General features: G+C 44.7%; 1 protein-coding gene across 1 annotated transcript; it reads right to left on the bottom strand.

Annotated features, from left to right (window-relative positions):
• Positions 1–4,886: 4,886 nt before the first annotated feature.
• Positions 4,887–7,991, bottom strand: LOC134541561 (spidroin-2-like). The gene is made up of 2 exons (XM_063385074.1): positions 5,966–7,991; positions 4,887–5,860 (listed from the first exon to the last, which is right to left on the bottom strand). Exons 1-2 carry the CDS (start codon positions 7,989–7,991, stop codon positions 4,887–4,889), a joined length of 3,000 nt encoding a protein of 999 aa, XP_063241144.1.
• Between the last annotated feature and the right edge of the window lie 3,919 nt (positions 7,992–11,910).

Below are 11,910 nucleotides of genomic sequence, written 5' to 3'. Positions count from 1 at the left end.
GGAAATAGTTGAACGTCCGAAACATAGAGCAGTTATCACAAGTAAAATTGTTCTTAAAAATAAATTAAAGCCCGATGGAACACTTGAGCGAAGAAAAGCAAGAGTTGTAGCTCGAGGTTTTACGCAGCGACAAGGGGTTGATTTTACTGATACATTTGCTCCTGTAGCAAGATTAGATTCAGTTAGACTTTTTATGGCACTGGCTGCTCGTGAAAAACTGCCAGTTTTTCAATTGGACATTGTCGCAGCTTATTTAAATGGAAGTTTAGAAGAAGAAATATTTATGGAACCCCCACAGTACATTCAAGAAGCTTTACAAGAAATAATTACAAATGATGGTATAAACAGCAAAATAGGAAAAGAAGCTCAAAAAATGCTCCTGACTCTAGCACAAGGACATAAAGTTTGTAAGTTAAGGAAAGCGTTATATGGTCTACGACAAGCTGGTCGTCAGTGGCATAAAAGATTAAGTGAAGTGTTGCAAGGTATTGGACTTATTTCAGCCGCAAGCGAAACTTGCTTATATTACAACATGAGTGAAGATCAGTATACGATTTTAGTTGTCTACGTTGACGATATTTTGTACATATCAAAGAATGAAAAGAAGCTAAATGAAATTAAAACTGGTCTGGCAAAAGAATTCGAAGTAAAAGATTTAGGATTAGCACGACACTGTTTAGGAGTTGAAATTAATCAAGAAAATGGTGAAAATATATTGAGTCAACAAAAATATATAAACGATCTTTTGAAAAAATTTAACATGGAAGAATATAATCCTGTAAACACTCCCTGTGAACATCAAGCAAAGTTACCGGATGGAAATTCAAATCGAAAAGGGAGTGAAGAAAAACCATTCAGACAATTAATTGGATCATTGATGTATTTGGCAATCGCTACTCGTCCGGACATTACATTTATTGTAAACAGATTATCGCAGTTCAATGAAAAGTACCAAGATATTCATTGGTCAGCAGCTAAACGTGTATTACGTTATTTACGAGGTACCCAAAATTATGGCCTAGCATTTAAGGGGAACTTATATGGAATTCAAGGATATTCTAATGCAGATCACGCAAATGATATCTTCGATAGAATTTCATACACAGGATATGTATTTACATTAAGTGGAGCTGCAATATCATGGCGTTCGAAGAAACAGAAATCAGTTGCGATTTCGTCCACTGAAGCTGAATATGTAGCCTTGTCAGAAACAGCTCGCGAAGCTTTGTATTTACGAAATTTAATGTTGGAATTGAACTTAATTGATTTATCAAAAATAGATCTCGGAACAGACAACAGAGGTGCGAAATACATTGCAGAAAATGCTACTTGTCACTCACGCACTAAACACATTGCTACAAGATACCATTTTGTGCGTCAATTGTTGAAAAATGATGAACTAAGATTAAGATATATACCAACAGAAATAATGCCTGCTGATGCTCTCACAAAGCCGCTTCCAGGACCTGCGCATCATCGTCATGCAGAAGCAATGGGATTAAAAGTCTGTAGAGACGCAAAAATTTGAGAGGGGCGTGTTAAAATGAATTCAAGTTTAGCGCCATCCATTGTATCGATTTTCCGTTTATGTTTGTTTATATAAATTGACAGTTTTTATTTTGTGTTGATAGAAAGAAACTGTTATCGTTTTGTCTATGAAAATAACAAGAACATGTATGTGTGTAAGTATAAAATAAAATTGTGATTAATTACGAAAAGTTATCAAAATTAAATGCATGTGTATAAACTTGAATAAAAATTAATATTTTTTTCAAGATGATTTCTACCATTTCTCGAAATCTGATTTCTAAATAAAACTTATAAATTCAAGGTGTATAAAACATCACCACTGACAGCCAAAATAAATACTAATAAAGTCATGCAAGTAATCATGTCAAGTGCGATAAAAAAAGTAATTCAAATCAGTTGGAGCCAAATGAAGATGGAGCAGATAGAGCACTTGTAACAATTGGAACTTTGGAGATCTTTGATCAATTGAAGCTTTGGAGCCAAAAGACTGTTGGAGTCATAGACTGATAGAGCTAATGACTATTAAACTTGGGAGCTATGGAGCTGTTGAAGCTTTAAAGCTGTTGGAGATTTGGAACTGTTGGAGCTTTGGAGCTGTTGGAGCTTTGGAACTGTAGGAGCTTTGGCGCTGTTGGTGCTGTTGGAGCTGATTCAGCATTTTGAGCTGTTGGATCTTTGGAGCTTTTGGAGCTGTTGGAGCTTTGGAGCTGTTGGAGCATTTGGAGCTGATTCAGAATTTGGAGCTTTTTAGCTTTAGGAGCTTTGGAGCATTTGGAGCTGTTGGAGATGTATATATACCCTCGGATTAGTGGTGGGAGGTCAGTCTGCCAAACTTCCGTGTAGTATGATCTGTTGTCATTTTTTTATTTTTGTCCTCACTGGTTACGAACCGAGGACGCGTGTTTTTTAAATAATATTTTATTAAATTATTTTTATTACATTTTTAAATTTTAATTTTTCGCGTATTTTCTAACATAAAAATTACTGATTTTAAAGATTGTGGAGAGTAACGAAAAATGCAACAATCTAGAATCCATGATGGTGTCAATAACGAAACGTGCAACGATTATGTCATACACGTTCAAGATGGTGGAAGTAACAAAATGTGCACCTTTCTAGAATCCAAGATGGTGGCAATAACAAAATGTACAACAATGTTTTTAAATATTTTTATTATAATTTTATTAATTTAATTTTTTCATAGATTTTATAGCATAAAAATGACTTATTTTCAAGATGGCTGGCTTCACGTAAATTGAAACGGAGACGTCATAATCCAAGATGGCAGCAAAAACATCCTAATTTTCAAGGTGCGGCTCAGAGCGGCTAGTCGCTAAGGAATTTAAACCGTTTTTAGGAATTTCGAAGCCGTTGGCATTTTTAAGGGCAAAAACGGGAATTTTTTCCTGCGAAAATGGAAAATATTTATAATTTTGAGTAATTTTGAGTTCAAAATGGCTGCCGTGACGTCAGATGATGGTCAGCACCAAGCACCGCACCCTACAACCCTGGCGCAGGAGGAATATTTACCTGCTACTGGAGTTGTTGCGATTTTGAAACAAATATTTTCATTATTAATTGGAAATATCGAACGTACCCACAGCAAAAATTAAATACTTATTGAAACTGTACATGACATAAAGAAAATAAAATACTTGACTCGGAATGAAAAAGTAAATGGAAAAGGGGATATTAATAATTTAGTTCCAAATATACTTGTTTCTATCACGGTGTAAGTTTACTCTTCATAACATCTAACATTTTGATGTGCCAAACGTAATTTTATGATAATGAAATTACCCTGGATTAGATTTTGTTGGATAAAAAGTCATAGTAATAAGTAATCATGAGTTAATAAAACTCAGTAAACTGGCATTTCTCATATTGTAATACATATTCTCCTTATGTTAATGGACTCGGTAGCACCGTGGTTTAGCGCGCGCTTATTAACATTAAGAGACATAATTGGAATTTAGTAAATGGAATTTTTTTCCTTTTTCTAATAATATAACACAATTATATTTTTATATTATAAAATGTTTAAATAGCTCTATAAGGTTTGATTTTAGAATTTATGTTCAGACTGATTTCATTCGTTTAAGAAAAAAACAAATATACAAACGTATACTTAGTTTTATAATGTGTTTTTAAATGTTTCAGATTAATATTAAAGTAATGCTTTAGAAGTATAACTTCTAAATATTGTAGAAACTTTGAATTATTTCAACTTTAATTTTTTTTAACAATATGAACAGTATCTTAACAAAATTCCTTGTCGAAAATCAGATCCAAAGCCAGGGGTTGAGATTCTTACAAGTCTTATTCGTTTTATCAGAGCCATTTCTAACAGTTTAACATTTCCGTTTGTTTCGAGCTGAAATCTGCGGGTGATGGTGGCATGCAACGTTTACGATTCAGGCAGCAAATTCTAGTGGCGGGCGAAGAAATTAGGTGTGTGATTTGCGTATAGAAATTTTTGTATGTACTTGAAAAAAGAATACTTTATTGAAAAATATTTTTAACACGCTAAGGTATAATTTAAAAAATACTACGTTAAATTTCGTGTCCAAGTTTCGTATTATAAATTTATTTGCATCATGAAAATCATGAGTAAACATTTATATTCTCGTTACCGAGGTTCGATATTTAAACATTACTGACGAGTAGGCTACTGAAAGACACACTCAGATTAGAAATAAATTAAATACATCTCAATTAGGCCACAAAATTGTATCAAAATTGCCGCTTTACTTGCAAAACCAATCTTTGTAAAATCTTTGTGCGCGATAATGGGAAAATGTGGGTGCGCAGTTCGTTAAAAAGTAAAATATATGATAGCAAGAGACCATTTATGTTGTCACTGGGCATGATACTTACAAATTAACTGTAGCTAACATTAACTATCGGCAACAATAACAATGAATTCTACGAAGACATCTACTTGTACACTGTCCTAATATGTAAGTTCAAATTTAAAAAAAATTAAACCCTCTGTTTATGTAATTATGTGAAGGTAATTCCACTAGCTTATTTTCAACTACACTTGGCCCTGGACGAGAGTGTTCCCCTTCCTTTGCTCCGAGAGTGGGAAAGGAGGAGGGGGTTGCACAAAGAGTCGCTGTTGGTGGGACGGGCGTGGCTCAAAGCCGCGGTCAAAGTCAGAGACGGAGAAGCAGTGCCCCGGGCGGAGCAGCAGGAAACCAGCCCGACCCCGGCCTCTGACGCCCCTGGTGGGGAGACGTGGGACCAGCCCGACCCCAGCCTCTAACGTCCCTGGTGGGGAGACGTGGGACCAGACCGACCCCCGCCTCTAACGACCCTGGTGGGGAGACGTGGGACCAGTCCGACCCCCGCCTCTAACGTCCCTGGTGGGGAGACGTGGGACCAGACCGACCCCCGCCTCTAACGTCCCTGGTGGGGAGACGTGGGACCAGTCCGACCCCCGCCTCTGACGTCCCTGGTGGGGAGGCGTGGGACCAACCCGACCCCCGCCTCTGACGTCCCTGGTGGGGAGTCGTGGGACCAGCCCGACCCCCGCCTCTGACGCCCCTGGTGGGGAGTCGTGGGACCAGCCCGACCCCCGCCTCTGACGTCCCTGGTGGGGAGGCGTGGGACCAGCCCGACCCCGGCCTCTGACGCCCCTGGTGGGGAGTCGTGGGACCAGCCCGACCCCCGCCTCTGACGTCCCTGGTGGGGAGGCGTGGGACCAGCCCGACCCCCGCCTCTGACGCCCCTGGTGGGGAGTCGTGGGACAGCCCGACCCCCGCCTCTGACGTCCCTGGTGGGGAGGCGTGGGACCAGCCCGACCCCGGCCTCTGACGCCCCTGGTGGGGAGTCGTGGGACCAGCCCGACCCCCGCCTCTGACGTCCCTGGTGGGGAGGCGTGGGACCAGCCCGACCCCCGCCTCTGACGTCCCTGGTGGGGAGTCGTGGGACCAGCCCGACCCCGGCCTCTGACGCCCCTGGTGGGGAGTCGTGGGACCAGCCCGACCCCCGCCTCTGACGTCCCTAGTGGGGAGGCGTGGGACCAGCCCGACACCCGCCTCTGACGTCCCTAGTGGGGAGGCGTGGGACCAGCCCGACCCCGGCCTCTGACGCCCCTGGTGGGGAGTCGTGGAACCAGCCCGACCCCCGCCTCTGATGTCCCTGGTGGGGAGACGTGGGACCAGCCCGACCCCGGCCTCTGACGCCCCTGGTGGGGAGACGTGGAACCAGCCCGACCCCCGCCTCTGACGTCCCTGGTGGGGAGACGTGGGACCAGTCCGACCCCCGCCTCTGACGCCCCTGGTGGGGAGACGAGGGACCAGCCCGACCCCAGCCTCTAACGTCCCTGGTGGGGAGACGTGGGACCAGACCGACCCCCGCCTCTAACGTCCCTGGTGGGGAGACGTGGGACCAGCCCGACCCCCGCCTCTGACGCCCCTGGTGGGGAGACGTGGGACCAGTCCGACCCCCGCCTCTGACGTCCCTGGTGGGGAGGCGTGGGACCAGTCCGACCCCCGCCTCTGACGTCCCTGGTGGGGAGACGTGGGACCAGTCCGACCCCCGCCTCTGACGCCCCTGGTGGGGAGTCGTGGGACCAGCCCGACCCCCGCCTCTGACGTCCCTGGTGGGGAGTCGTGGAACCAGCCCGACCCCCGCCTCTGACGTCCCTGGTGGGGAGACGTGGGACCAGCCCGACCCCCGCCTCTGACGCCCCTGGTGGGGAGTCGTGGGACCAGTCCGACCCCCGCCTCTGACGCCCCTGGTGGGGTGTCGTGGAACCAGCCCGACCCCCGCCTCTGACGTCCCTGGTGGGGAGACGTGGGACCAGTCCGACCCCCGCCTCTGACGCCCCTGGTGGGGAGTCGTGGAACCAGCCCGACCCCCGCCTCTGACGTCCCTAGTGGGGAGGCGTGGGACCAGTCCGACCCCCGCCTCTGACGTCCCTGGTGGGGAGACTTGGGACCAGTCCGACCCCCGCCTCTGACGTCCCTGGTGGGGAGACGTGGGACCAGTCCGACCCCCGCCTCTGACGCCCCTGGTGGGGAGTCGTGGAACCAGCCCGGCCCCCGTTTCTGACGCACCTGGTGGGGAGACGTGGGACCAGTCCGACCCCCGCCTCTGACGTCCCTGGTGGGGAGACGTGGGACCAGCCCGACCCCCGCCTCTGACATCCCTGGTGGGGAGACGTGGGACCAGTCCGACCCCCGCCTCTGACGTCCCTGGTGGGGAGACGTGGGACCAGCCCGACCCCCGCCTCTGACGTCCCTGGTGGGGAGACGTGGGACCAGTCCGACCCCCGCCTCTGACGCCCCTGGTGGGGAGTCGTGGGACCAGTCCGACCCCCGCCTCTGACGTCCCTGGTGGGGAGACGTGGGACCAGTCCGACCCCCGCCTCTGACGTCCCTGGTGGGGAGACGTGGGACCAGTCCGACCCCCGCCTCTGACGTCCCTGGTGGGGAGTCGTGGGACCAGCCCGACCCCCGCCTCTGACGTCCCTGGTGGGGAGACGTGGGACCAGTCCGACCCCCGCCTCTGACGTCCCTGGTGGGGAGACGTGGGACCAGTCCGACCCCCGCCTCTGACGTCCCTGGTGGGGAGTCGTGGGACCAGCCCGACCCCCGCCTCTGACGTCCCTGGTGGGGAGACGTGGGACCAGTCCGACCCCCGCCTCTGACGCCCCTGGTGGGGAGTCGTGGGACCAGCCCGACCCCGGCCTCTGACGCCCCTGGTGGGGAGTCGTGGGACCAGCCCGACCCCCGCCTCTGACGTCCCTGGTGGGGAGACGTGGGACCAGTCCGACCCCCGCCTCTGACGCCCCTGGTGGGGAGTCGTGGGACCAGCCCGACCCCGGCCTCTGACGCCCCTGGTGGGGAGTCGTGGGACCAGCCCGACCCCCGCCTCTGACGTCCCTGGTGGGGAGACGTGGGACCAGTCCGACCCCCGCCTCTGACGCCCCTGGTGGGGAGTCGTGGGACCAGCCCGACCCCGGCCTCTGACGCCCCTGGTGGGGAGTCGTGGGACCAGCCCGACCCCCGCCTCTGACGTCCCTGGTGGGGAGACGTGGGACCAGTCCGACCCCCGCCTCTGACGTCCCTGGTGGGGAGACGTGGGACCAGTCCGACCCCCGCCTCTGACGACCCTGGTGGGGAGTCGTGGGACCAGCCAAGCCACCGCCTCTGACGTCCCTGGTGAGGAGTCGTGGGACCAGCCCGACCCGGGCCTCTGATGCTCCTGGTGGGGAGTCGTGGGACCAGTCCGACCCCGGCCTCTGACGCCCCTGGTGGGGAGTCGTGGGACCAGCCCGACCACCGCCTCTGACGTCCCTGGTGGGGAGACGTGGGACCAGCCCGACCCGGGCCTCTGATGCCCCTGGTGGGGAGTCGTGGGACCAGCCCGAGCCCGGCCTCTGACGCCCCTGGTGGGGAGTCGTGGGACCAGCCCGACCCCGGCCTCTGACACCCCTGGTGGGGAGGCATGGAACCAGCCTGGCTTTGGCTTCGGCTCCGGTTACTAGAGCATTTGGATCATTTGGAGCCATTTTAGCTAGCTGGAGCAATTGGAGCCATTGTAGCCTGAGTGAGTAATTTGAGCAATTGTATACAGATGGTCAATGAGCCATTGTAGCCAGTTGGAGTCAATGGAACCAATGTAGCTAGTTGGATCAATTGGAGCCATTTTTGGTCAGTGCAGTAATTTGAGCGCTCGGAGCCATTGTAGCGAGTAGGAGAAATTTGAGTCCTTGTAGCCAGTTTGGGAAAATCGATTTATTGTAGTCATTTGGAGCAGTTGGGGCATTGGGAGCAGATAGTGCAATATTTTAACAATTTTTTTTAATATTAATAATTTTGTTCATAGTTAGGTCCCTGTAATTCGTAGAATTGGTGTTCTATATGCTTGTTGTAAAGCTCATAGTACTCGTTAAGCACTTAAGGTTATGCTAGTAGTGTAGGCCTCAGAGTTCGGAGATTCACATCTTATGTGCTTGACATTGATCAAATCTTGTTTGAAAGGTATGTCAAGTATTCAAATAGAATATCTCTTGGTTCGGAGACACTTGTCCTATATGCTTGAAATTGGTTTTAACTTGGGTGTATTGCATACTTAGTATTTCAAAGATGATCTCATGGTTCTGATACACTTGGTCAACATAATTGTCATTGGTATTGACGTGGGCGTATTGCATACTTAATATTGCAAAATAAGGCGTCGTGGTTCTGAGACGCTTGGCCTATATGCTTGTATTTGGCTGTTGAATAGTCATAAGGGGCACCGAATACGACTTCTGTGATATAAGTAATGATATTGAGTAACATACATAATCAGCCAGTCGTTTGCCTAGTAGAGTCCTTGTTCATAGTGACGAAAATGAATAAACTCTTCGAAAAAAACAAAAAGAAATTTAAATTTTTATTTTTAAGTTTTAATTACTTTTAGCACCAAAAAAAGTTCGATTAATTTACCGTATTACATATAATTTGTCAATATTATAATAAGTAAATTTTCTTATAAGTTTTCGAATTTTTTCCAATTTTAAAGGTTATTAATTACAGACTTTCAATATGTCAGTCAATTTAACATTGTCAGCTTACTGTTGTCAGCCGCTTTGGGGAAATTTAGTTATATTTAATTAAATAAGTGTTTTTTAAGCAAATATCATTTTTTTTAATTGAACTATGATCAAAACAATGACAGGATTCTATAGACATAATCAATATATAATAAGTATCATTTCAAAATGATTTTTCTAATTATTTTCTATTCTTTTGGTTATTAATTATGGAAATTACGTATACCGGCCCAAATGGCCAAGTGGTGATTGTCACTACTGCACTCTAGCAGGTAAAAAATTTACCAATAAGGAGGAGGTACATTCTAGCAGATGAGATGAAAAGAGGTTCCAATATAGCAGACCCAATATGGCCGCCATGACGACATACTGGTTGGCGGAATATATATATATATATATATATATATATATATATATATATATATCTTAATATATATAAATCTCGTGTCACAATGTTTGTCCTCAATGGACTCCTAAACCACTTAACCGATTATAATAAAATTCGCACACCATTTGCAGTTCGATCCAACTTGAGAGATAGGATAGTTTTTTTTATTTTGATTAATGGTCTCAATAATTTATAATTAATAATAAACTGATTATCAATGTTGATTGGTATTTAAGCCCGGGAAACAGTGGGTACTTCGTCTCCATGACAACGTTGCGTGTATTGTTGTATTAAGTTTTTGTCAGAATCAATTAATTTTAATTTTATTTCATTTATTATAACTGTAAATAAGAGATTTGGTCCCATTTTTTCCCCCATTAATACAACCGTGCGAAGCCGGGTCGGGCAGCTAGTATATATATATATATATATATATATATATATATATATATATTGTTATTAGTGTTGAGGGTCAGTCTGCTGATAGCCTCCGTAGAGCAAGGATATGTTGACTTTTTTTATTTACCTTGGCAGAAATTTATCCAAGAACTCTAAAATCGTTTGCCTAAGTATTATTTTTTAATTGTTATCCTTAATTTTTACACATAAATTAATTTTTTACTTTTGTGAAGGAAGATAGCCGACATCCTAAATCGATTAAGTAAGATAAATATTGAAAAACAATAATTGTATATATCTCTTAAGGAAATTTTTGGTCACAATTTTAAAATTCAAGTAGTCGCTCAAGATCAATTATATGACCTAAGATGGGAACTCTGAGGAAAATGACCCACTTTGAAGAAAAATGGCTCTCTTTGAAGAAAATTGCCTCACTGACCCCTCTGGATTAAAAAAAACTGGGATATTTTTTCTCAAAATGGTTTTTTTTCCTACGTAATAGGGAAATAGTGTAAAATAGATCTTGCACAAATTTATTCTTATGGGACTAAATATCTTGGTGGGTTCTTGTGTCGGCTTGTCAATCGTAAGTATTCGTTCATGTTTGGTCGTGTTCGACTCATCACTAGGTCGGCAGCCATTTTAGATGACTCCACATCCGCCACCTTGGAATACATTATTTTGAAAATTAGTTATTATTAAGCTAGTAAATCGAAAAAAAACCTAAATTTATTTAAAAAATAAGATATTTATTACCTTAATGTTTTCATTTATTTACGTACTTTGGTTCAATACATGCTCGATGTTAAAAAATGTTAATTTTATAGGGAAAAAAAATCAATAAAATATAGTGAAACATCTTAAAGGCTGATTAAATCTTCCAGCCTCCAGTCAACCAACGATGACATAATGGCCGACATCTTGGAAATTCGTAATTATTAATTAACCTAGGAATTCGAAAAAAATTCCAAATAGTCATAAAAAATAACTTATTTAAATAATAATTAATTTGGACGATATCCTTCCTTGGTTCGATTATCGACCAGTGATAAAAGAAACTAAAGCTTAGAATAAAATTAAATTCTGTTTGCCATAACTTTTCATGAAATTAAATTAATTACTTTCTCTATGAAAAAAGACTATATTATACAAGATACCTGTCCGAGGAAATAAATATATTGTCGCTGTGCCTACCACGGAAGTCTAATTTTTCGATGCATGGAATACCTCCCAAACCATTTCATGTACAAACCTATTTGTATAGGCCAAGTGTCTTCGGACCACGAGACCAGATCATGTACAATGTCAGGCGTATAGTCCAGACGTCTCCAAACCGCAAGTCCATCTACTTCGATAACAAATACAACATATTTCAAGCAGTCAAGACAAAGTTTCCGAACTTTTGGACCTAAAGTGTCGATAAAATGAATTACAAGCAATTACACCAACGGAACATGTTTTACGCTTACCAAAGAATCAATATTTCCTAAAAAAAAAAAAAAAAAGTTTTCTCAAGAAGAAGAGGTTTTGAACCGGTAAAAATTCAGTCCTGACTAGAGACTAGTCTACGCACGAAACGACCCACATTCAAGAAAATAAAAGGAGTTTAAATGGATAAGAAATGGACATGCACACGCACACACTGGACATGCAATGGACACACAATACATACACTGGATATGCAATGGGCATGCAATACACAGACACAGGACATGTAATGAACACACAATACACACAAAGGACTCGCAACGAACAGGCAATACACACACTGTACATGCAACGCAGACACAGGACACGAAATGCACACACCGAACACACAATGAACATGCAATGCACACATTGGACACGCAGTCACGAGAACCAGTCTTATTTAGAAATCATAAATTTAAAAATAGAACAATATATTTTAAAATATAAAATGTAGTTAAATTTTGACGTGACAACGTCTAATAAATCGATGAAAGCCGGCTGCACACACGAAAATGTGTCCCGTAACGCACATTGCCCACTACGGATGTCCCTCTACGGATGTGTCCTGTTA

The sequence above is a fragment of the Bacillus rossius genome (assembly GCF_032445375.1).
Source record: "Bacillus rossius redtenbacheri isolate Brsri chromosome 4 unlocalized genomic scaffold, Brsri_v3 Brsri_v3_scf4_1, whole genome shotgun sequence".
Taxonomy (NCBI): Eukaryota; Metazoa; Arthropoda; class Insecta; order Phasmatodea; family Bacillidae; genus Bacillus; species Bacillus rossius.
This window is presented reverse-complemented; position numbering and strand designations above follow the sequence as displayed.